The sequence below is a fragment of the Rhinoderma darwinii genome, chromosome 1 (genome assembly GCF_050947455.1).
Source record: "Rhinoderma darwinii isolate aRhiDar2 chromosome 1, aRhiDar2.hap1, whole genome shotgun sequence".
NCBI classification, from domain to species: domain Eukaryota; kingdom Metazoa; phylum Chordata; class Amphibia; order Anura; family Rhinodermatidae; genus Rhinoderma; species Rhinoderma darwinii.
This window is the reverse complement of record NC_134687.1, coordinates 478,564,263-478,590,750: the sequence shown is the minus strand read 5'-3', so window position 1 is coordinate 478,590,750 and position 26,488 is coordinate 478,564,263. Positions and strand designations below refer to the sequence as shown.

Below are 26,488 nucleotides of genomic sequence, written 5' to 3'. Positions count from 1 at the left end.
AAGTAGGTAGGAAGGAATTTACTGAATGTTAAGAAGAAATGGTTTCATTGATGAGAAGTGGTTATTAACGGTTTTACTCTCTCCATCTACTTCTGCTGTGCAACTGAAAAATTGTGTCCCCCCCCCCCCCCCCAAATGTATGAATAGTAAAAAGGTAGTGACATTTTAAAGCCTGGAGCAGACAAAGGGATAAAATGCTTACACAAATCATAATAATCAATATTTACTCTAGCAATCGGATAAGTACCCGATGAACCAAAAGGTTGATGTTTTTGCACTATATAAGGATCAGTAATCTCTATTTTCACAAGGTGAAGTATAGCATGGCCTATCTAAAGCAGAAGGTATTACAGGTCATCACTTCCATCACCGATACCCAAAACAAGGGAACCATTCCCTTTAAGACAGTGGGTGGAGCGATGCAAATAATTCCTTTTTACTCCTCTAACTACTTATTTATCCAATGCCAAAAGTTTGTAAGGCCAAGTTCAGACAGAGGTGCAAAATACAGTACAATACATGTGGATAGGGTTTTTGAAAAAAATCCACATGGATTTAAGGGCATGCAGAAGATTTTTAAATCTGCCGCATGTCAATTATGTAGTGGATTTTTAGCCCTTTAATGTGTGTGGTGAAATTCTCGATTTTGCTGTGGAAACGCTATTGACTTGTGATGAAATTGGTGGCGGATTTCTACCGCTACATGTGGGCATACCCTAAAGCGGTCCACGGCCTTTTATTTCTGCCTCATCCAATTGGGCTGTGTAGAAAGCAGCCCTTATCACTCAAAGGAGTGTTTACATGTGGTAAATCAGTAGAAGGATCAACGCCCTACTGAACAGGGTCCAAGGGGCAGGCTGATGGCTCACTGAGATTTGGCCTTGTTGACACAGATATTGCATAAAATTATAAAACAACTTGCAAAATATTCAAATGATGGCTCTTAACACATTGTTCTGGATGCATATAGCCATGGGGACACTGAGTTTTTTTTGGCGTTTATTTTGACATGGAAACCACGTCGGAATCAGCATTAAAAAACGTCCTAAAATCGCACCCCATTGATTTCAATGGGAGTCAGAGGCATTGCTTACCCAGGCGGCTTTCGGCTGCTCGCAGGGAAAAAAACGGCATGTTCTTTTTTTGCCACGGTTTCCGCCTCTGACCTCCCATTGAAATCAGAAAAAAAAAAAAAAATGAAAAAGCCTGCGGCGCTAGTTTTCCCTGCATTTTTTGGCCTGCGGTCCTTATATTAGCTACAGTGGCCATGGGCAAAAAACGCTGCAAAAAAAGTGCAGTTCAAAATCTGCCTCAAAATTCCTGAAGGAATTCTTACAGTGGAATGAATAAACAAAAATATCTTGTTAACAAAAAAATATGAAAAAAACAATTAGAAAAAAAATGAGACCTTGAGTGCATAAATAGTCACCCCTTTGCTATGAAACCCCTAATTAGAAAGGTCTGGTCAAACCAATTACATTCAGAAGTCACATAATTAGTTGAATAAGTTCTCCCTGTCTGCAATCAGTGTCACATGACCTGTCACATGATGTCAGTATAAATACACATGTTCTGCAAGAGCATCATGGGATATGTGAAGTGTGGCGCAAACAAAACACTTCCCATCACCCCAAGAACACCATCCTCACAGTGAAGCATGGTGGGGACAGCATTATTCTGTGGGGATGCTTTTCACCAGCAGGGACTGGAAAACTGGTCAGAATTGAAGAAAAGATGGATGGCAGTAAATACAGGGCAATTTTGTGAGAAAACCGGTTTGTCTACCAGAGATTTTAGACTGGAACAGAGGTTCACCTTCCAGCAGGACAATGACCCGAAATATACTGCTAAAGCTACAAGTAACATGTGAATGTCTTGGAATGGCCTAGTCAAAGCCCAGACCTCAATCCAATTAAGAATCTGTGGCATGACATGAAGACGCTTTACATCAATGCAGCCTGTCTAACTTGAAGGAGTTGGAGCAGTTTTGCCTGGATGAATGGGCAAAAATCCCAGATGCCTACATGCGAAACGCTGTGGAATTTCCGCAACGGAATTGTGTGCGAAAATTCCACAGCATTTACAGTAGAAGCAAAGTGGATTAGATTCAGAAAATCCCATGCCCATGCTGCGTAAAGAAACCGCATCGTAAACGTTAATAAATTGACTTGCAGTGCAGAATTTAATTCCGCAGCATGTCCATTTATGCTGCGTTTTTGTTGATTTTTCCATTGTGGGTTTTCCCCGTTGAATACAATGAGGATGCAAAACCAGCAACAAAAAGCCAAGTGTTGCGACTTTTGCGGCGTATTCGCAGCGATTACACTGCAAATATCACAACTGCGGTAAAAACATACCCAAAATGCCCTCCTAAAGCTGCAGCGGTCACATGAGCTGCAGCGTTATCCAAGGAGGCCAGACTAGACTGCACAGGAGGGACTCGTCGCCATAACAACGGGTTACGCAAGTATGAGCGTTTTATACCGCTGCTTTCTGCAGCGAAAATTCCGTCCGAAAAAACGCACCACAAAGTGGTGCGGTTTTTGGACGGAGTGTACTGTGGGTTCTATGTCGGATACGCTGCGTGGATTTTACGCAGCGTATCTGTCCCGTGGGAACTTGGCCTTAAACTACTAGAGACATACCCCAAGAGATCTACATCTGTAATTGACGCAAAAGGGGCTTTACAAAAGTATTGACTTTTAGCGGGTGAATACTTCTGCACATTAAAGTTCAATGTTTTAGGTCTTCGTTACGGTTTGCGTGTCACATTAAAAATTATTTTTCACCTTCAAAAGTGGTAGACATGTTGTCTAAGGGCCTGTTCACATCAGCGTTGCCCTTCCGTTGTGGGGTTCAGTCGGGTTACCCCCTCAACGGAAAGGCAAACGGAAACCTTAGATTCCGTCTGCATCACCATTGATCTCAATGGTGACGGGAACGTTGCTAAAGGTTTCCGTTTGTCACAAGGTTCCTGGGTTCCTTTGTTTTGACGGAATCAATAGTGCAGTCGACTGTGCTATTGATTTAGTCAAAAACGGAAACCTGTCACGACGGTGACAAACGGAAACCTTTAGCATAGTTTCCGTCACCATTGAGATCAATGGTGATGCAAACGGAAGCTAAGGTTTCCGTTTGCCTTTCCGTTGAAGGGCTAACCCGACGGAAACCTCCGACAGAACCCCTCAATGGAAGGGCAACGCTGATGTGACCGCAGCCTAAATCAAATTTGCACAAACCCCCCAAAAATTCATTATAATTCAACAAGGTCGGAATGCAAACCACACAGCAATAACTGTACAAGGCAATGTATAAGGGACAATTATAAAAAGAAAGCACATTGTTGATAAATTATACCAAACTCTATCAAATAAATCTAAATATTATTAAATACATTTAACATATGTTTGCTAGTTAATCCATACTGCAAACACACTACTTTCTATGAATATATGTAATGGAAGCAGCATTTTAGTTTGGTGCAAAGCTATTCAATGAAAATGACAGTGCAAAAAAAATTAAAAGTAGAAAATGCATTAGCAGCTAATGTAACATAACGAAATCTATTTAAAAGCACCTAGTCATGTCAGTAAGTTCAGGCATATAGAGCTAGGATTATTGGTTTGTTGAGGCTGTGCCTTTATATACTAAGCACAGTCTTCTAAACTAGAAAATAGATTTGGAATGCAGGAATGTGTGTCCCACTGGCAAGATGAACCAGAAACAATACACAAAGTAAAAGTCAAATATACTTTGTTAGGCAAAAAGATTACGGACACTGGGTCATTTTCACATAAAAGTTAAAATTTCAGAAGCCGCTCTCCCCAGTACCTTATAGCAAAATATGGGCTCTATCAATGGAGCAAAGGAGTTGTAATGAGCATGTGGGGAGGGAGGCCGCACCTGGGAGAGAAATATAGGGGAGTTCAAATGAGCTATAGCTACTCCCCCTCCTTATCAGAATCACTGATCATAAATGAGCCATGTACTTGTGTAAGGTCCTGTTCACATCAGCGTTAGGGTTCCGTTGATTGGTTCCATCAAACCTGGAGGAGGAACCTATCATCAACGGAAAAGGCAAACAGAAACTAAAGCTTCCGTTTGAATTACCATTGATTTCAATGGTAATGCTTCCATTGCAAATGGTTTCCATGTTTTTGGCGGAAACCATAGCGCAGTCGATTGCTAAAGGGACTAACGAGTCTAAAAAAATATATATCTTTTTTTATGAGCCGTTGATCAGATTCGTTACTATGCGTTTACCGCCCCCTCCCCTACTGACTTATAATGGGTGCATCAGGTTATATTTTTTTTCTTTCTACTGAATAGAATAACGGTACGAGTGTCAAAAAGCAGTGGAAAAAACTAATGCAAGTATAAACAGAGCCGTAAGGCCCCATGCACACGACCGTACAAACGCCCATAATTATGGGCCCATAGACTTCTATTGGCCACAGGTACCTTCCCGTTTGCATACGGGAAGGTGCCTGGGCCATTGAAAAATATAGAACATGTCCTATTTCAGGCTGTAATTACGAAGCGTTGCTAGGCAACGTCAGGGGATTTACATTTTTGAATAAAGAGAAGCAGAGAAAATGGTATCTGAGCGATCATGTGACCCTTTTAAAGGGGTTTGGACATGATTGTGACATTTCCAGTCCCCTTTTTTTTTACGGGTCCGTAAATACGGGTGGAATACGGAGGACAACGGACCCGTATTTACGGCCACGGGTCTGTAAATACGGGTTAAAAACGTGTGAAAAAGGACCCGTATTTACAGGAGGGAAAAAATACGGTCGTGTGCATGAGGCCTAAGGCCTGATTGTGAGGCGGAAACCGCTCGCGGGAAAAAAGCGGTGTGTCCTTTCTTGCCACGGTCTCCGCCTCTGACCTCCTATTGAAATCAACGGGATGCAGAAAAAAGACCTGCCACGCTTGTTCCGAGCGTTTTTTTACTTGCGGTCCTTGTATTAGCTTCAATGGCCACGGGTGAAAAACGCAGTGAAAGAGCACAGGCAGGTCAAAATCTGCCTCAAAATTCCTAAGGGAATTCTAAGGCAGATTTTTCTGCCTGCAAAAAAACTGTGTGAACAGGGCTTAAAAGGGGTTTCTGGTTATAACAAAATATCACTTATCCACTGGATAAGTGAGAACGGTTAGATCAGAGTGGATCCAACCACTGGGACCAGCACCGGTCGCCAGAACGAGGTCCAGTGTCGTGTCTCGACACCCCAGCCTCGAGACCGCTTAACAGGAGGATTCGAATGGAGCAGTGGTGGAGAATGCACTCCCTTCAAAGTCTATGGCACTTATGGGAACTGCCGAGCACAGTGGATAAGTGATCATTCATTATAACCGGAATACTGCTTTAAGCAAATTTACTGTTTAGCAATGTATTGCCCCCTCACCCAACAACAGACATATTTGGTTATCCAATACCACAGACAATAGGTTGTTGACAGATCCTTAAAATTCATCTATAGAATGTCTATGGCCATCTTTAATAAGTACACCACATTTATGCAATTTCCTAAAAAAGAAAAACAGATAATATCCAAAAGAGTGTGGTTAACATCTGCCAGTGAGACAGTTTCCACCCACCCTAAGACATGAATGTGCACCCTCATTCTGTCACACTATAGATCAGGCATGCTACGCAGGGTAGTCTGACATAACTAGAATACTGGGAACATTAAAAATACCTTTTTTTCATCTCTAGCAGCTGATTATTTAAAACGGATCTCTCTTCTTCAAGCTAAAATAAACAAAAAATAATAATTAGAACAATATAAATAAGTAAAACATCTACTAAACATTCAGTTCTGGCATATTATTAGGGTATGTGCACACGAGGTCATTACGTCCGTAATTGACGGACGTATTTCGGCCGCAAGTCCCGGACCGAACACACTGCAGGGAGCCGGGCTCCTAGCATCATAGTTATGGACGACGCTAGGAGTCCCTGCCTCTCCGTGGAACTACTGTCCCGTACTGAAAACATGATTACAGTACGGGACAGTTGTCCTGCAGAGAGGGACTCCTAGCATCGTACATAACTATGATGCTAGGAGCCCGGCTCCCTGCACGGAGTTCGGTCCGGGACTTACGGCCGAAATACGTCCGTCCATTACGGACGTTAACGTGCTCGTGTGAACCAAGCCTTACAGTCGGAAGGGGATGGTCAGTAAATGTATGAAATACATACTAAGGCCTCGTTTACACGAGCGTGATATACGTCCGTACGACGCGCGTGCTTTTCACGCGTGTCGTACGGACCTATGTAAGTCTATGGGGGCATGCAGACAGTCCGTGAGTCCGCTGCGAAAAACTCACGACATGTCCTATATTTGTGCGTTGTTTGCGCATCACGCACCCATTGAAGTCAATGGGTGCGTGAAAACCACGCATGTCACACGGAAGCACTTCCGTGGGACGCGCATGATTCGTGCAACAGCAATAAAACTATGAATGTAAACAGAAAAGCACCACGTGCTTTTCTGTTTACAAACATCCAAACGGGGTGTTATAATGATGGCGGCTGCGCGAAAATCACACACGGAGTTAAGTGCCTTTTGCGCATGCAAAACGCTGCGTTGTTTGCGTGCGCAAAATGCATACGCTCGTGTAAACCAGGCCTAAGGCTGGTAAAAGTGGTAAAAACATAAAAAACCTATATAAATTTAGTATCGTCGCAATCGTTATGACCCGCTGAATAAAGTTATTATTCATTATTATTATATTATTAATATATGTTATTTATACCACAGGGTAAACGGCGTAAAATGAAGACGAAAAAAAATAAAATCAATAAAATTATTTGTACCCCAAAATGATGCTATTATAAAATACAACTTGTCCCGCCAAAAAAAAAAAAAAAAAAAAAAGTAGAGATCTTTGAATGAGACGATGGAAAAACCCAAAAAATTGCTCGGTCATTAAGGTTTAAAATACCTTCGGTGTTAAGGGGTAAAAGGGCTTTGCTGAAGAATGAGGTTTACGACATGTCCGACGTAATAAAAGTAAGGCTAATGGGTGTCCGACCGCTGGGCCAGCTCGGATCTCGAGAATGAGATGGTTTTACTCTCTGTTTTCAACAGGGTATACGTGTTCACTTTAAACTGTTACGTATGGATGTTATGAAAACCTACGAGTAAGGAACAGGACTACACTTTGTTTTTGAGATTAGTGGGTCTCCAAGCAGCCCGACCCTCATCGAATTTACTTTTATTAAGTCTCATTGACAAGTCATGAAAGTCTTCTGTCAGAAGACCAAGCAGAAAGGAGATAGAAAAAAACATAAAAGTAGGTGAATCATCAAAAACCAATGTGAGAGTCATTAGCAAACCCTTCCAGCTGTTTGGTTAACCTTTTCACAGGGAGATGCATTATGACAAGGAAGTGATTTTTTTTACTATTAATAAAATATGATAGATAAATAGATAGACTGCTATAGGTATACAGACAAATGTATAAAACACATCGATAATTGCTTACAAAATGCTGGTCATTTATAAATTAAAGCTAAAATCAATAAACATTCTTGTTTCTTCATGAAAGGAATGATGAAAACATTTTGTGAAACACACAGATCTGTGCAAATTACTGTTGTCACCTTTGTAGAGCCGATCACAAACCAAAAATAGCAATTCCACTCTACGCGCCAAGTGCAGACACCCACACATAGGCACACCGTTCTTTCAGAGATGAGAAAGATGCAGTGTACAGCTATGAAAAATAGAACACCCGAACACATCACACTTTTAGTAGCACTAAATAGAAGTATACTACCGTGTTTCCCCGAAAGTAAGACAGTGTCTTACTTTCTTTTTATCCCCAAAAGCCCCACTATGTCTTACTTTCGGGGTATGTCTTATATTAGAAAAAAATTGTCGAATTTTTTGCACTTTACTTTATTATTTTTTTATTACTATGGTCTGTCCCTCAAAGGTCAAAAAAGACCTTTGGGGAACTTTATATATATTTTTTTCTTTCTTTTACACCATCTTTTCCCCTGTAACTGGAGCTGCACAGCAGCCCCAGTTACAGGGGAAATCAGCCCTCTCATAGTGACGATTGTCACTAATAGGGCTGTGCTGGGTCTTGTTAGACACAGCAGCAGCCTGCCACTAACGGGACCCGGCGATCATGTGACCTGTCACATGATCATCGGGAGGAATAGAGACAGCGCCGCTGCTGCTGTCTCTATTCCTATACACAGCGTTCATTGAACGCTGTGTAAAAACACATCGGAGAAGACAGAAGCAGCTAAAGCTGCTTCTATCTTCTCCTCCGGGTCCCCGGCAGTCACTGACAGCCGGAGACCCGACATTCAGCTGCCCGATCGCGCGGGCAGCAAGTTAAAACCCGAGCCGTAAAAAGTCTATGGCTCGGGTTTTAAGGAGGAGGCGGCATTGACAAGTGCTGGGGGTGACGTATGGAGAGGGGGGCGGCGCGGAAGTGGGCAGGAGGCGGCAATACCCCGTGTTTCCCCGAAAGTAAGACATATGTCTTACTTTCGGGGTACGGCTTATATTAGCCGACCCCCCTGAAACCCCCGATACGTCTTACAATCGGGGGTGTCTTACTATCGGGGAAACACGGTAGTTTAGATATATATATATATATATATATTGTTTTTTTTTGCTAGGCAACCTAATGTCCATCAAGGTTTTATTTATCTATCAACTGGTTACATTTAAAATAGTTCTTTATAAAATCCTGCAAATCATACGAAGCTTCTAGAAACTTTGACAGAGCAAGACATTACTGAATGCGACAATCTGTGAAGCTGTAATGAAATATAATTGAAGGTGTTGTACGTTCCGTCATGTGTCGAAAACATTAAAGGTGGGAATTCCTCTACAAGGAAATCCGTGATTTTGGAGCAATCAAGTGAATAAAGCGGACTGTTTCCATAGTGACAAATCGCTATACTTTATAATGGCAAAATAGTCTATTTTAAGCTATTCTTCAAAAAGACATAACCACTCAAAAATAAATATTAGTACAAAGATTTGCACCCCCTTTATAATCTCACCTTCAATCCATTAAGTTCAGTAATGTGATACATATTACCGCTCTATGGCAAATATTACAGAAACACATTTCATATTCCAAACAATAACTAGGTTAGAGGAGACACATTCTTTTAGGCATCATAAAAACCGTAGCGTACACATGCATTTATCTACCTTCTGGTTACTTGATACTTCTTCTTTGCTCCTTCCAAGCTCCTCTGTAAGTTTGAGGGTCTCCTCCTGCAGAGCAGCTAACTGCTGGGACTTGTACTCAGCCGCCTGCTTTAGCTCTTCCCTGCAAGGACAATGAGAGCATAGTTACTATGGAAACACGACAGGCACGAAATCTGTGGGATAGAATCGTGTTCAGAGCTTACACAGTACACCCTATCATGTGATTTATATAATCTAGAACACGGCACATATGACAGAGATGCATTAACACCTTAACGACCGCAAGACGACTTTACAGCGGCCATTAATTTACCTTATTTTACAGCGCCATGTTTTTACAGCGCTGTAGAATAAGCTCTGCACAGTAGTCCTGTGCTGGCCTAGATCAGGCGATCGGCTGTGTAATGACAGAGTTCCTGCTCGAATGGTTGAGATCCTGTCCGTTTAACCATTTGATCACTGCAGCCAACAATGACCTTTGATCGGGTCACTGGGTTTCCCGGTAACTCAATTAGGGACTTGGGGACCCCTGTGCAGTCAGCCCCGAGGGTTGTCTGTTTACTAAGCCTGTCATTAACCCCTTAATGACCGCCGATACGTCTTTTTACGGCGGTCATTAGTGGGCTTTATTCTAGAGCGCCGCCAAACTACGTCGCTGCTGTAGAATAAAGTAAACAGAGCAGGGAGCCGTGAAATCTCCCTGCTCTCAGCTGCCAGAAGCAGCTGAGGGCTGGGGGCGTCCCTGCTCTGCCGGGTGAGATCGATATTAGTATCGATCTCACCTGTTTAACCCTTCAGATGCGGTGCACAATAGCGAGCACCGCATCTGAATGGTTTTGGAGAGAGGGAGGGAGCTCCCTCTCATCTCACTGACACCCGGCGATAAAATCGCCGAGTGTCTGTGTCTTCTATGGCAGCCGGGGTTCTAATAAAGACCCCCAGGTCTGCCTGCAGCGAATGCCTGCTAGATCATGCCGCAGGCATGACCTAGCAGATGCCTGTCCGTTTTAAACGGACAGGCAGTAATACACTGCAATACAAAAGTATTGCAGTGTATTATAATAGCGATCGGAGGATAGGGAAGTCCCCTAGTGGGACTAGTAAAAAAGAAAAAAAAGTTTAATAAAGTTAATAAAAAAAAAAAAGTGAAAAAAAAAAATGAAAAACCCAGCTTTTCCCCTTACAAAATGCTTTACTATTAAAAAAAACTACAATAAAGCAAAAAAGTTACACATATTTGGTATCGCCGCGTCCGTAACGACCCCGACTATAAAGCTGTTACATTATTTAACCCGCACTGTGAACACCGTAAAAAATAAAATAAAAAACAATGGAAAAATTGCTGTTTTCTGTTAATCCTGACTTAAAAAAAATGTGATAAAAAGAGATCAAAAAGTCGCATCTACTCTCAAATGGTACCAATAAAAACTACAAGTCGTCCCGCAAAAAACAAGACCTTATACAGCTATGCCGACGCAAAAATAAAAAAGTTACAGCTCTTCGAATGTGACAATGGAAAAATCTAAAAAATCGCTTGGACATTAGGGCCCAGAATGCCAGCAGGGGGAAGGTACACTAAGTGTTGCCCTAACAACAGTCTGTGTTATAGTGACACAGATCATAAGGTATTATGAATATAAAATAGAATGAGGAATATACTTGGACTCATTGGCTGCATTAGACTAAATTAGATTACATTTTGTCGCTAAAAAAGTGGTCTATAATAAGCTAACCAAGTGGTGGTATAAAGTCAGACAGACAGGTCTAGAGGGGCACCAAATCTTTCATCCAGCATGAGCCACTGTAATAAATTTGGCACATCTAGTCGAATTCTAAACTGTCTGAATTTAAGATGGTATTAGCAAACCTGCCATAGCGAGACCGAGCTTGATCAAATGATATGCAATCTCTAATGTGTCATAGTCTATTATGGATAATCAGTGTCTCATTGTTTGTACATTTTAAATGCAATTGTATCGGGGTTCCCTCTTCAGTATCTACAAAACATATTCCAGCATTAAACAATTAATTTACTTTTATGTCAGGCAATGCATGCAATTTAAGAAAATCTATATATCTGGCATTACAAGAAAGTAAGACTTCCTTCAGAATGGCAGTCTAAATCAAATCAGCCATATAAAGCACATAAAAAGTAAACCCAGTAAGTTCTAAGGTGGTGCAAACCCTATCTATCAGCTAATCTCATCCAATTAGTCTAACCGAGTGAGGTTATGAGGATGCGGATTAGAACAGATCTGCTGACAGACAGGGCCATCCTACTACAACTACCCAACTCACATGGACAGTTTAGTACTCCCCCTTAAAATTCAGGTTAACGCTTTATAAACGTATATTAGAAGCCAGGTGCAACGAAGACCATCATGCATACACAGGAATAGATGGATCATCTGGATACATGACCAAGTTTCAGGCTTTAGGACTGCACGGTGTCTCAGTGGTTAACTCTGCTGTTGTACTGGGATCCTAGGTTCAAATCCTACCAAAAACAACATCTGCATGGAGTTTGTAAGTTCTCCCCGTGTTTGTGGGGGTTTCCTTCCGGTACTCCCAACACTCTAAAAACATCCTGATTGTTGTGAGCCTTATTGGGGATAGGGACTAATGTGAATGGAGAAAATCTCTACACAGCGCTGCAGAAAATGTTGGCACTATATAAGCTACAATAAATATTATACATGCATACGTCAAAAAGCAAAAAAATAAAATAAAAAAGGTACTTACAATTCTTTCTTGAGAGATTCTGTTTTCTTACATTCTCCTTTAAATTGTTCATTAGTCTTTGTTATATGTTCAGAAGCCGATTTATGCTGCTCTTTGAGGCTATCCAACTAGGATAAATATAATTTCATCAACACAAATGCATGGCAATAGTAAAAAATACAGAAATGACATCTAACACAAAAGGTAGGGTACTACTCCGCTTGTGAGAACTGTGCAGGAATATATGTTGGTTTTGTATTCATGTGCTGATCTGCCAGAAGCTTGAAGATTTATTCTTTGGTTTAATCTCTGTGTAATGCCACGGATTACTACGTAACCGTTAATCCTACAGCATTCTAGTGTTATTACTGTATTTGGTATGCACTCTAGTTAAGCCCACTTAACATATTTAAACTAGCCTGGTAGCACTAAAATCACACAAAGCATTATTCATATTAAAAAAAAATAATGAATATTATAATTTTTTTTTTGTATTTAATCTGCAGCTACTGGGTATTTCCACAATATAGAACAAGTGCTTGAGATTAACTGGAGAGACAAAACAATAATGGCATTTGCCTTTAAAAACGAGTTACTCACTTCTTTCTGTAGTTCACCGTGTAGTTTCTTCAGCTCTTCCATTGCAGTTACAGTCGCGGTCCTTTCTTTCAGTAGTGTATTTTTTTCTACAGTTATTTGCTTAATTTTTTGACCAGCTTCTTCTGCAATCTGAGAAGTCTGTATTTAATGAAGAAGGGTTAGTTAAAATATGTGGAAAGTACCACATGAAATTACTATCCATTTGAATGTGGCCGATTTCGAGATGTGCTCATGTCATCGACTGTACTATATCCTACTGAAATGGATTATTATTAACTCGGTTTTTTGTTTTCTAATTATCATGACGAAAACGCAGTAGGGCTGCAGATGAGCCAATAACATGCTGGCCTGTAAAATCCCCTACAATAAGCAACCCTTTCTGGTGTGGTGCTTTGTAGCCTAGGACAGAAGGGATTCTGCTTTTTAATAAGTTGGTAGAGTACCTTCAACTTTATGGTGTTCCGAAAACAAAACATTCAAGATCCTTGCTAGTGTGAGCTTCTAATAAAAATGTGTATGTGGAGCCAATATATAAATCAGTCATTTGGATAAAATACTATCTCTACATTATGGAGAAGTGATATACAAACTACAGGAGTAAAATTTGAAATCAGTTAGGGCCTGTTCACATCTGCGTTGGAGGCTCCGTTAATATTGGCCGTTACAAAAATGAGTCACTGATATTTACTTTTTAAAACTTCTCAAATGCCTAAACGTACACTAAAATCCTGACAATTGTACCAGCCTCTAATGTCTTCACAGATCTGAATAAAATGCAAACAAACAAAACGCACATTTAGAACAACTTATGATTGGCCCTAGATCATGCTTCAGGCTAATTTCAGAGAGGTTATTCGGGGTTCTGAAAAATATTTACAGTCAAAAGGAAAGTGTGAATAAAAATTGTATCTATACAAAAGTGTTTTGTTTTTTTTTTAAATTCTTTGAATAATTGCATGACTGTTTAAATAACAATGTCATCCAAAGGAGAAAAAAACACAAAATTTATCAAAATACTTATGATCTTCTGCATTCAAAGTACACTATTCGTTTAAACAGACTCAAAATGACTGTGTCTTTAAATACTAGAATAGATATAAAAGAAAATGTATTCACCGTTTCCTTCAATATAAAATTATAAAAAGAAAAAAAAAAATTACCATTCCTCTGATATTAACACTAAAGTGAAAAACATGCATGTGCAGGTGAAACCCCAGAGTTCCCTGTAGAATAGTGCTCAGTGTTAGTCGTTTTAGTTCACTTAACATGGCTGGTACCTCGTGTATTTTTGCTTCTTTCTTGTTCTGTTGATCCTGAAGTTCATTAAATCTCAACATGAACTCTTCTTTTTCACTCAGCAATGCCTGGCATTGGATGTCTAACTGTTTGGCAAGACCTGTAGCTTCATATTTGCTTTGCGTTAGTACTGCCATTTCCTCAGACATCTTATTACAGTTGTGGATGGTGGTTTCCTTTTCTGCTAACACAGTTACGTTTGCTTTCTCCAATGTTTCTTGAGTCACCATTAGCCGAGATATTTCCTCTTGTAGATTTTGAACGTCTCGTTCTTTGATTTCATGTTGACAACGAAGCTCTTCCAATATTTTTGAAACCCCATTATACAGGTCCTGAAGTTCTTCTTTTGAATTTTTCAGGGAAGCAAAATCATTATGGACCTCTTTTAACTTGGAAGACAGGCGATTTATCTCAAGTTGTAAGCTCTCCTTTTTCTGTGAAAGGGTATTTAACGCATGATCTACATCTTCCTTCTGCTCCAGAAGTGCCTCATACTTACACTGAAGCTCCTTCCTTTGTAGAAGCACTTGTTCCCTTTCTGCAGTTACATTGCCTAAGCTGTTCTGAAAGTCTACACACTTTAGCTCTAAAGCATCTTTTTCCATTTTAAAAGTTTCTCGCTCTTCCACTAACCTTTGCTCAAAACTTTCCAAACCTGCCTTAAGTTCAGTAACTGTTTCTTGTAAGTCATCCCTATCTTTTATTAAAAAATCCTTGTCCTGGCAACACTTTTTATAATCCTCAAGTAAAGACTGTTTCTCTACTAAGGTAATGTTGTATTCCACTTCTAGATCAGACTTGTCTTTTTGAGTTTGTACTAGTATCAGCTTAAGACTTTCGCTAGTTTGTGTCAGTTTATCACTTTGTTTTGTTACATCTACAAGCCTAACAGTTAAAGATTCAACCTCTTGTAATAGTCTGCTCTTCTCCTGAGTCAATAGAAGGTTTGATGCGTTTGAAACTTCCAACCTGGTCGTAAAGCTTTCAAGCTCAGTCATAATCAATTCTTTACTGGATTGAAGATCATTATTCAAGGATTTCACCGCATTTCTCTCTTCAGATACAGATTCAAGTTGCTTTTCATAGTCATTCAACTGCAGAGCAATACTGTCTTTTGCATTTTTTAGGTTATTAATCTCCTCTATCATTTCAGCCTGGACACGTTTAGCCTCATCTGAAGACTTCTGACATTTCCCTACAAGCTCTTCTTTTTCTTTTAAAATACACTCTAGCTCTGCAGAAAGCTTCCGCTCGGATGACAATAGCCTCTCTTTTTCTTGGAGCAAATTGAAACGCTCAGAGTCCGATATACTACTGCTGGTGTTCATCTCTTCAAGTAGCTTTGCTAAACTTTCGTTGTTGATTCGAAGCTCTTCATTGGCTTTGTCTGACTGGTCAAGCTCTTTTCTGATCACTGTCACTTTAGTTGTCAGCTCACTGTAACCTGCACCCAAATTAACTTTTTCTTCTATCAGTTCCAGAAGTTTTACATTTAATTCATTTTGTTGTAATACTAGCTTGTCTCTTTCTGAAGACAGTGCGTGTGTTGTCTTCAGTAACTCATCATGCTTAACAACAAACTCAGAAACCTTGTCCTCAAGTTCTAGATTTCTTGCTACGACAGTCTCATTATCTGCTTTAAGCACAGACATTTCATTGACCAGATCAGTGTGTTTGGTTTCCAAATCCTCTTTTGAGCCTGTGAGAATTTGGATCATTTCATCTTTTTCCTTAATAATGGAGACTTTATCATCTATTATTTTGTTCTGATTTTGCTCCAACTTACGTTTGTCCTCTTCAAGCTCAGAAAGTGTTTTTAGCAGTTCATCTCTTTTTCCTACAAGCTTTAGATGGTCTTGGATTGAGGCATCCAGTTGTGACTTCACATTAGTCAGTTCAACTTCCATAGAACTACGTTCCTGGCCCAAGTTTTCTTTTTCTTTAAGCAGATTCTCAATTTCTGTATTTAGCTGATTTTGCTTTGCTACAAGATCTTCCCTTTCAGATGTGGCTTCTGCAACAGTTTTGATCATCATCTCGGTCTCTTCAATTACGGTAACCATCTTATTCTCCAGAGCCACAAACTTATCTGAAGCCATTTTTTTATCGGCTTCCAGTCCATCTATTTCTTGTTCTAGAGCGCTCTGTTTGGTCTTAAGATCTTCTGTGCTTTTTGTTAGCAAATAAATAATTTCATCTTTTTCCCTGACCAGATTTAGCTTCTCTTCACCAAGTCTCATCTGCTGTTCTTGCTGTACCTGAATTTTGTTTTGTAGTTCTATGTAATTTGCAAACAGTGCATCCTTGCTTATCTGAAGTTCTTTCATAGCAGCATCCATAGTAGTAATAGAATACTGTAAGTCCTCACACACCAAACTGACTTTCAGAAGTTCCTGTTTAGAATGATTAAGTTCAACTATTAATTTTTCTTTGTCAGAGGCTAGTGTTTGGGAGGCACTATTCAACGCGCTATATTTGTTATCCAGCTCCTGTTTCTCATGCATAACATAGTCTTTTTCAGCTTTCACTTCTTCAAAGAGCGCTAAATGCTCCATTTTCTCTTGCTGAAGAACATTAATACAAGAATCAAGTTCTACAATCTTTAAAACTAGAGAATCCTTTCCTAGTTTTAAGGCATCTGCCTCCTTGAACAATGTGTCTTTTTCCATTTTCAAACCCCTCATCTCTTCTGTTATAAGTTCAACCTCCTTGTTTTTGGATTCTAACACACAGGTTAAAGACTAAAAGGATAAAGTTGGGGAAAAGAAAGAAAAATAAAAAATGAAAATAAAGCAAGCTAATGGAGTCATGAAGAAAGTAAACTTGTATGTATGAACGGACACACTAAAAAAACATTATATTTCAAAAATGTGCATAAGAGACTCTTGAAAACATAAACATAATCTCAGTGATCCCTATATATCTAGTTCAGTAACTATGTAAGGGAACATCTGCTATATCTAGAGAACAGGTGGTTTCAGAATGAACATAGATATTTTTATGACTTTTACTTCAATAGAGAGAGGGGGTAAACTTCTGCCAAACACCTCTGGCAGCCGCTTATCTCCCTGGGACACAAATTATCAGGCATGGTGAAATCCAACATGCCCGATGCTTGTTCCCAACCAGTGTGCGCCATTGTGGGACAGTCAGACTGCCCCCATATACATTAGATTTTTATCTGATCCCCAGAAACTGCCGAGATTTATGTAATGTTTATGGCCAGCTTAAATAGGTTTTCAGGTACTTTCATATTGAGGACTCCTGGCACCCCCACCCATCTGCTAACTGAATGGGCCACAGTGACAAACGCGTACGGCCTCTTCATAGTTAACCAGACACAACAGTGTACACATTCATAGCGGCTGTGCCTGGGACGGCATTTTTTACTTGAATGACACCAGAACTGCAATCCCAGGCACAGCCGTTACGGATGTGTACGGTGCTGTGCCTCCTAAACAATGGAGACCGCAGCCCCTTCAGTCAGCTGTTCAGTGGAGTTGCTGGGAGCTGAACCCCCACTGATCTGATATTGATAGGCCATCAGTAGAAGTGTACCGGAAAACCCCTTTAAGGCCTTGTTCTCAGCTTCGGACTAAATTTTACAGGGAGGAGGGGTGTTGTGTTAACCAATGCCAGTAGTGGATCCTAAACATAAATATAAAATAGGGGACTTGCATCTGTCAAACTGCCTTAAAGATGACCAGAGCAAAAACATCCGAAAGCTAATATAGCGTTGAAGGGCCTAACGTCTGCCTCCTTTGAACTTGGTCGGGGAACGAGACAAGGATGCCCCCTGCCACCCCTGCTCTTTGCTATGGCGATGAAAAAAGATGACCAGAGCAGCCAATTTTTGTTTCTGCCCATTCCAGTATTCTATTTATCATCATCTGAAAAATTATTTCTGGGTATTTTTCTAAAGCTAAATAACATTTAAAATATTTTTATTTCCTGATCCCTGATGTATTTTCAGACATTGCAGATTTTGTATTCAGATTTTGCACCGAAAATCTGCTGCAAGTTTATAGTACTATGCTAGTGAATGGGGTTTTATAAACCCCATTCCACATATCAGTTTTTTCAGCTGTGGATTTAAGGGCATGCTGCAGAGTTTGAAATGCACAGCATGCCTATTCGGTATGTTCACACTGAAGAATTTTGCGTCGGAATACGCAAAATTCCACCTCCCATTAATTTCAATGGGAGTCGGACGCTTCAATTTCCCACTAGCTGATTATTTCAGAAAGAGAGAAAAAGAAATGTCCTGCTCGATCTTTGGGTGGAATACGCCCGAACCTCCTATTGATGTCAACGGAAGGAAGGAATCTTCCTGACCTCGGCAGGAATAGTTCCGCAGCGGGTTTTGCGGTGGGACCTGTAACGCTAAATCCGCCGTGTGAACTAACCCTTATGTTGCCAGAAAAATTAGATGCAAATACATAGCAAAATCTGCTGCAAAACCTGCACGAACGAGCAGATTTACGGCATAATCCACGGACGAAAACATTTTTGGCGCCTGAACATAGAATAGTTTTCCTTTTTCTTCAGCCATTGCGGCATAAGACTTACTGCATAAAAACAGCTAACCATTGAGTCTCAAATACATAAAATGTTATCTCACTTTAAATTTGCACATGATTTAGGTAGGCGTGTCTCACTTCATGCATACAATTTATAAAGCATTGCAAAAAAATGTAAATACTATTTAAAGCACCCCAAAAATAAAGAAAAATGAAACCATGAAGCTATGGAGAAAAAAAAATAAATGTTAGATTTGCTGTAATAAAAAGTTATTTTGCTGTGATCATGCCAGAGGTGCAGGAGCACTAGTCAAGGAATATCAACATCTCTGCCTTCATTTATTTATTTTGCCTGAACCTATAGTATTACAGTCTTTCATGTAATAAAAAAAAAAAAACTGTTAAAAAAATAAATAAATAAGAGAGTGCACATTTTGACATCTTTAACTTCTCAGCTCACATATAAAATAAAGCCAAATGAGATTATAAGTTGGTAGTATCATTAGGTGCACAGTGAGACATCTAAGCGTTTATGTTAGTAGTACAAGTTATAAAAGCAATGTGTATAGGTGAATGACGAAAACAATGTAAATAATGGAACGCCAGCAAAACCATTTCCTTGTGCCTAGTAGTCATAGATCCAACCAATAATCAGTAGTATTAGCAAACTAATTTCATGTTAAAATCAGGATAACCTGTGTGAAGGCATTACTGTAGTAATTACCAATTTTCCATTATTTGATTCTCTGTACAGCTTGACTTGATACATTTATAGCTTCGCATATGTGCAGCTATCCCTGGACTATATGGCAATGTGAGCCGTCGCAGTAGTGCCTGGAGTTTGCTCTTGTTTGTGAGTAAATGCATTTACTTGGCAAAGACCATTTCATGTGAGGAAAAACAACAACTTTCTTTTCATCAAAACATCATAAAAAGTTAAAAAAAGAAACCTTGATTACAAATCTGTAAACTTCCCAAAAGCAGAGGTCTAATACCTTGGCCTGTTCTGCTTGTTGTTGCAGCTCCTCCATTTGTTTGACCGTATTATTCTGTGTAACCTGGGCAGCTTTCCACATTTCCTCTTTAATCTGTAGATTTTGATTCAACTCATTGATCATAGTTTGATGTTGGGAAACTAAATCCAAAATAGATTTTTCGTGCAATGCCTGCATTTCTTTATTCTCAAGTTGAACTTTTTCAATTGTCAATTTCTATAGAAAAAGAAAATAAACTGTAAAAAAAAAAACAAGACGCATCTAGCAATAATCATGGCTTTCAGTAAGATACATTTGCAAAGTAAATCCCATGGTATGGGTGTGATTTGTCAAATCGTAAAATTAGGCTGTAAAAATGGTGGGTCTTAAAAAAGGGATTTCCATCTTAAACATATTTGGCATACCTACAGGATATGCCATAAATATCTGATAGATGGGTGTCCTACAACTGTTGAGCATAGAGATCCCATGACTACCATCCTACCACAGCATCCAGCCACAAACTAAAGATGACCGCTCGAGTCAAGTCTATTGGAGTTACAGGAAGACCCCTAGTCCAAGAGGCGGTAGATCTCGATCGATCTTAAAGGCTCTGTGACCACATTATAAGTGCCCTATCTTGTACATGATGTGATCGGCGCTGTAAGGTAGATTACAGCAGTGTTTTTTAATTTAGAAAAACGATCATTTTTGACCTTTTATATCTTTATGCTAATGAGTTTCTTAATGGACAACTGGGCGTGTTTTACTATTTGACAAAGTGGGCGTTGTGGAGAGAAGTGTATGACGCTGACCAATCAGCATCATACACTTCTCTCCATTCATTTATACAGCACATAGCCACACTATAACATTACTGCAGTGTCCTGACTATGAATATACATTACCTCCAGCCAGGAGGTCATGTCTATTCACAATCCTGACACTTCTATAGCGTGTGTGATATTTACAGCAAGGCAAGCGTAATCTCGCGAGATTACGATGTAACCTGTCATTTAAAACGAGATTACGCTTGCCTTGCTGTAAATATCACAGAGACGCTACAGAAGTGTCAGGATTGTGAATAGACATGACATCCTGGCTGGAGGTAATGTATATTCACTGTCAGGACACTTGAGTAACGTTATAGTGTGTTTATGTGGCTGCACATAGCGATATAGCTAAATCGCTATGTGCTGTGTAAATGAATGGGGAGAAGTGTATGACGCTGATTGGTCAGCGTCATACACTTCTCTGTACAACGCCCACTTGGTAAAAAAGTAAAAAACACGCCCAGTTGTCCATTAAGAAACTCATTAGCATAAAGCTAAAATAGGTCATAACTCAGTCAAAAATTATTGCTTTTCTAAATAAAAAAACACTGCTGTAATCTACATTACAGCACCGATCATATTATGTCAATATAGGGCACTTATAATGTGGTGACAGAGCCTCTTTAAAGAGGATATGTCACTAGTTTAGTAATGCCCGATCTCCTAGCTATTCTAATAGGTGCTGTCACACTAATAATGCTAGTGAAAATTGTGTACTCAAAAAGTTTATTATTTTAAAAGTTATGAGCTTTTTTTCTAAATATGCAAATTAGGCTATACCAGACAAGTGGGTGTCAACACCATCAATTCTCCCGAGGTGGAGCTACCTCAGAGGAGAACTTCAAATAGCCATATCTCAGTCTGTGGACCACCTAGAACAGTAGTTCTGGTGGCATATGAAAGATGAGATTCTTATTCTAGCTGTGAAACAACCGGAGAAAACAGTCGGGAATGGAAGCAGTGTACTATATGATCAGGCTGTGTTGCTCTGCTGGGAAGAGGAGAACTGCATGATGCTGATTGGACAGCGTCATACAGAAATCATTACACCGCCCAGAGTGAAAAGAACAAGTCACCTCCTATTTGGCTATTAGAGCCAATTTAGCATATTTAGAAAAATGCTCATAACTGCAAATAACTAAAGTGTAATTTTTCCCAAAAACTTGTATTATCAGCATCAAAGCGCCTATTAGATTAGTTAGGAGATAGGGCTTTAATAAACGAGTGACAGAGCCTATTTAAATGTTTTTTAAAATACAAGTCAACATACTACTGAGCACATTTAAAATGTCCTAATGAGTTTTTGTGTGAAACATTTTTCTTACCAAGCCTTCTATTTCAGAAGTCATTGTCTTTATTGCTAGTTTATGAGACTCTTGTGCTTCTTCAGAGCAACGCTTCGCTTCAGATGTTAACCGCTCAATATTTTCTTGCAGTTGTTTTACAGTTTCTCTAGATTTTGACAATTCTGTTTGGAGATCAGCTAAATTCCTGTAATGTGTAAAGATTTAGCGTAAAAAGTTCACAAAATAATAGATAAACTTAACAAAAAAACAAAGCAACAAGTCATATGGAAGCAAAAATAAATTGATAACACCTATATAGTGAGGAAAATAGTCAGTTTTTTGTAGTGCAGTTAAAGTGAACCTCTAATTTTATATATATATATATATATATATATATATATATATATATATATATACACATACATACATACATACACACACAAACACACATACGCACACACACACACAATTCAAGTGCAGGATTTTGCAAATAGATAGGATTTCTATAGAACATGTTTAGTGGATTCTGTTTCTAAGTAGCAGCACGGACCGACTGTGGATCATGCTGCAAGCTGCTCATTAGCGTGCAGTAGGATCCAGTCTCCAGTACGGGAGCCAGAGCTAGGGGATCACATAATATTCCACAGTGCATGTTGCTCAGTCTCCTACTACAAAGTTATGAGCAGCCAGAGACTGGTCCGTGCTGTAATTTAGAAGCAGAATTTGCTTAGAGGCTCTGTGACCGGATTATAAATGCCCTATCTCCTACATAATCTGATTGGCGTTGTAATGTAGATAACAACCGTGGTTTTTAATTTGAAAGACGATAATTTTTTAGCAAGTTATGAATAATATTAGGTTTATACTAATTCGTTTCTTAATAGACAACTGGGCGTTGTAAAGAGAAGTGTATGACGCTGACCAAACAGTGTCATACACTTCTCTTCATTCATGCCCAGCTTGTTTCACTGCACAGCGTGATCTCGTGAGATCACGCTGTGCGGTCACATATACCCACAGTAACTTTAGCAAAGTGTCTTGAGAGTGAATAGACATCGCCTCCAGGCAGGAAGCGATGTCTATTCACACTCCCGCCGCTTCAGTAAAGTTTCTGTGGGACTTAATCACAGTACAGCATAATCTCGCGAGATCACGCTGTGAATGACAGGGAGTGTGAATAGACATCGCATCCTGGCTGAAAGCAATGTCTATTCACTCTCAAGACACTTCGGTAAAGTTACTGTGGGTGTATGTGACAGCACAGCGTGATCTCGCTAGATCACGCTGTGCTGCGAGTACAGCTAAAAATGAATGAAGAGAAGTGTAGGACCCTGATTGATCAGCGTCATACACTTCTCTTTACAACACCCAGTTGGTAAAAAAGTAAAAAAAAATGCCCAGTTGTCCATTAAGAAACTAATTAGCATAAATCTAAAATTGTTCATAACTTGCTCAAAAATGATCGTTTTTCAAAATAAAAACCACTGTTATCTACATTAGGGTATGTGCACACGATAGCAGGCATTTACGTCTGAAAAGACAGACTGTTTTCAGGAGAAAACAGCTGCCTCGTTTCAGATGTAAATGCTCCTCCTCGCATTTTGCGAGGCTTCTCTGACGGCCGTAAATTTTGAGCTGCTCTTCATTGAGTTCAATGAAGAACGGCTCAAATTACGTCTGAAAGAAGTGTCCTGCACTTCTTTTGACGAGGCTGTATTTTTACGCGTCGTCGTTTGACAGCTGTCAAACGACGACACGTAAATGACAGGTCGTCTGCACAATACGTCAGCAAACCCATTCAAATGAATGGGCAGATGTTTGCCGACGTATTGTAGCCCTATTTTCAGACGTAAAACGAGGCATAATACGCCTCGTTTACGCCTGAAAATAGGTCGTGTGAACCCAGCCTTACAGCGCCGATCAGATTATGTAGGAGATAGGGCACTTATAATCTGGTGACAGAGCCTCTTTAACAAGAATATATATATATTATACATACACAATTATTTTACTAAATCATGCACTAATAGTTTTTCTATATAATTGGAGGTAGACTTTAACTCCTTCCCAACATCTGCCGTGCATGCACTATGAGCTGAGCCAACTCCATATAAAGCAGGCGTCAGCTGAATAATACAGCTCAGACCCTGCTCTGACAGCCGGGTTCGGAGATGCCTCCCATTACGTCCGTTAGATGCAGCGGTCAATAGCAACCCTGGCATCTAAGCGAAGTCAGAGGGGGGCGCCCCTTTGTCAACCCATTGCCCCTCCGTGACACGATTGCGGGGTGCAGATTGGTTGTCATGGCAGCCAGGGGCCTAATGAAGGCCCACAGGTCTGCTATCTTGGAAGTATTGAGGTGTCAAGGTGGTCAAGTGAGACAAAAAAAAACAACTTTCATAACATTATCAAAAACATTAAAAGTAATAAATTTATTTTCCCATTTATAACATACAATATGGACAATAAAAAAACAAACAATTGTTATTGTCACGTCCATAACTAATAGAATATCTCATTACATACGTTGTAAAACAAAATAAGTATAGAAATAATTCTTGAATTGCTATTGAGTAAACAGTGATCAAGTCATATGTACCCCGATAATACCAATTAAAACTACAGCTCGCCATGCAAAAAAAGAGCCTCAACACAGCTCCATCTACGAAAAAAAAACAAACAGTTATGGCTCTCAGAATATGGGAACACAAATTTTATTATATTATTACAATTTTTTAAGTGTTTTTATTTTGTAAAAGTAGTAAAAAACATAAAAAAAAACCCATATAAATATTGGTATCACTGTAATTGTCCTGACCTGCAGAATAAAGTGAACATGTCATTTTTAACACTTTAGAAACAAAACACAAAAAAGACTATAGCGGAATTGCGTTTTTTTTTTTGTCATTCCACAAATTATTTTTTTTAATGTTTTTCTGCATATTGTATGGTATATTAAATGGTGGCATTTAGAAATACAGTTTATCCTGCAAAAAAAACAAAACAAGCCCTCATTCGGCTATGTCGACATAAAAAAATAAAAAAAAAGTATGGCTCTTGGAAGGTATGGCTCTTGATATTAAAACGAAAAAAAAAATATTAAAACGAAAAATCAGAACGGCTGTGGCGTGAAGGGGGTCAACAAGGGTCTGTTTCTAATATTACTAAACAAAGGTTGGACAACACATGGTAGGTCATAGGTATCCCTCTTAAAACAAGACACCATTATATGCAGATTTTGTGATAAGGAATATATCTGTACCTTTCCCTAGACTGTAGTTCTTCATTCAGTGATGAAAGTTGAGAAGAGCTGTCTCCTGATGACTGAATCATTTCTGCTATTTGATTTTCTAGTTTTGCTTTTGCCCTCAGCAAGTTCTCCTTCTTCTCTTCATCTTCTTTTACCTTCCTTTCAAACTCTGAAAAACAAAAGACCTAGTATGGTGCAAGAAACTAATGGAGCACATGAAAGCTTAGTATGTCATTGAAGATCTACTCACCAGCACACTGGGGTTGCAACAGTTCCAATTTCTTGGTTATTTCTACACATTGCAGGTCTCTCTCATTTAGTTTACCCATGGTTTCTACAAAAATAAATAACGGTCTATGTGAGATGATTAGCATAACAAATCTCTCATTTGGATGTTGAAGTAGAACTCGACTCTGGAAAATCTCCTAATATACTTGTTCTTAGCAAATCTGTTCTGTTTCAGAAAATGAGCCACTGTATGTCTACGTACGAAGCAAGCAAAGTCTACAGACTACTGCTCACCGTTTATATCCGACTGTAGCATTGAACTTCTGATATAAAATCAGCAGTGTCAGCAGCCCAAGAAGGCGAGCAATTGCAAGAACTTTGAAATCCTGCATTTCAGATAAGTTAGAATTTCCAGGTTCTAAAATTGAGGGTATTTGCAAATGCATGTCTATTAGGGACTGCTGTAAAAAAAACAAAAAAACAGCTATATTCTAAAATTCAGTGAATTGGTCATACTTTTTCACACACAAAATAAACTTAGAGTTTCGAAATATAACACAATGATATTTAATTAGGTCTAACGCTAAATATGCTTCACGGATGCCTACAAAAGAAAAACAAAAATTATTCTTGCTTCCCCATATATCATCCAAATTAGTTTCTATCTTTACCCAGCAGAGAAGTATGAAGTTGTAGTTCACAGCCAAGTGCATATTAAGTGCGTATGAAGGGCCTGGTTTGACATACCAACAACTTATCGATATGGCACACACATAGACAGACTATTTTGTAATGGGCACATGAAGTGGTTGCTCATCGAGTCTTTAAAATTCTGCCAATAGTCAGGCAAGTTATTCTGACTAATCTTTTTTTAATCTTTTTAGCCAAACATGTCATTCTCGTGAGTGAAAAGAAGGACCTTTTCACAACATCTTGGATTTATACATGCCCTCTCTTTTGTTTCATTAGGAGAAAAGTGCTAGCATAGGTGTCTAGCAGCAGCTTATGGACCTTTCCCGCATTAAATAAGAATCAGCTCATCTGAGCTTGTAAGTTTATGAGAATGCTGATAGCCATAGTTAAAAGTTGTAGAAGTAGGGAATTTGTACATTATCGTCACAATCACTTACATTATTCCATTTAGATGCCACAATAAATCACTTATGTCAAACGAGCCAGTGAGTATAAGGCTATGTTCACACGCTTAGCAAAAAACGTCTGAAAATACGGAGCTGTTTTCAAGGCAAAACAGCTCCTGATTTTCAGACTTTTTTTATTCAAACTCGTGTTTTTTACGGCCGTTTTTCTATAAAGTCAATGAAAAACTGCTCCAAAAACGGCTCAAAAAGTGACATGCACTTTTTTGTGGCCGTCGGAACAGAACGCCGTATTTCCCATTGAAATCAATGGGCAGATGTATGGAGGCGTTCTGTTTTGGATTTTTCGGCAGTTTACGGCCCAAAAAACGGACAAAAATAAGCCGTGTGCACATACACTTGAGGATTTTTTGCTTTATAATCTGCTTAATAAGCAAACGGATTTATAATAAAATCTTTATAGGAATTGAAAAAATATTTGTATAAAAAAAT

General features: G+C 39.3%; 1 protein-coding gene across 5 annotated transcripts in view; it reads right to left on the bottom strand.

Annotated features, from left to right (window-relative positions):
• CLIP1 (CAP-Gly domain containing linker protein 1) overlaps positions 1 to 26,488 on the bottom strand; it is a 125,444-nt gene that overhangs the window by 28,054 nt on the left and 70,902 nt on the right. For all 5 annotated transcript variants that reach the window (XM_075834150.1, XM_075834158.1, XM_075834180.1 and 2 more), the window contains 9 exons: positions 24,922 to 25,005; positions 24,684 to 24,840; positions 21,461 to 21,626; positions 19,324 to 19,539; positions 13,790 to 16,549; positions 12,513 to 12,650; positions 11,934 to 12,040; positions 9,192 to 9,312; positions 5,703 to 5,755 (listed from right to left, as the gene is read on the bottom strand). In XM_075834150.1, the coding sequence (XP_075690265.1) occupies positions 5,703 to 5,755; positions 9,192 to 9,312; positions 11,934 to 12,040; positions 12,513 to 12,650; positions 13,790 to 16,549; positions 19,324 to 19,539; positions 21,461 to 21,626; positions 24,684 to 24,840; positions 24,922 to 25,005 (3,802 nt within the window). The remainder of the gene's footprint in view (positions 1 to 5,702; positions 5,756 to 9,191; positions 9,313 to 11,933; positions 12,041 to 12,512; positions 12,651 to 13,789; positions 16,550 to 19,323; positions 19,540 to 21,460; positions 21,627 to 24,683; positions 24,841 to 24,921; positions 25,006 to 26,488) is intronic.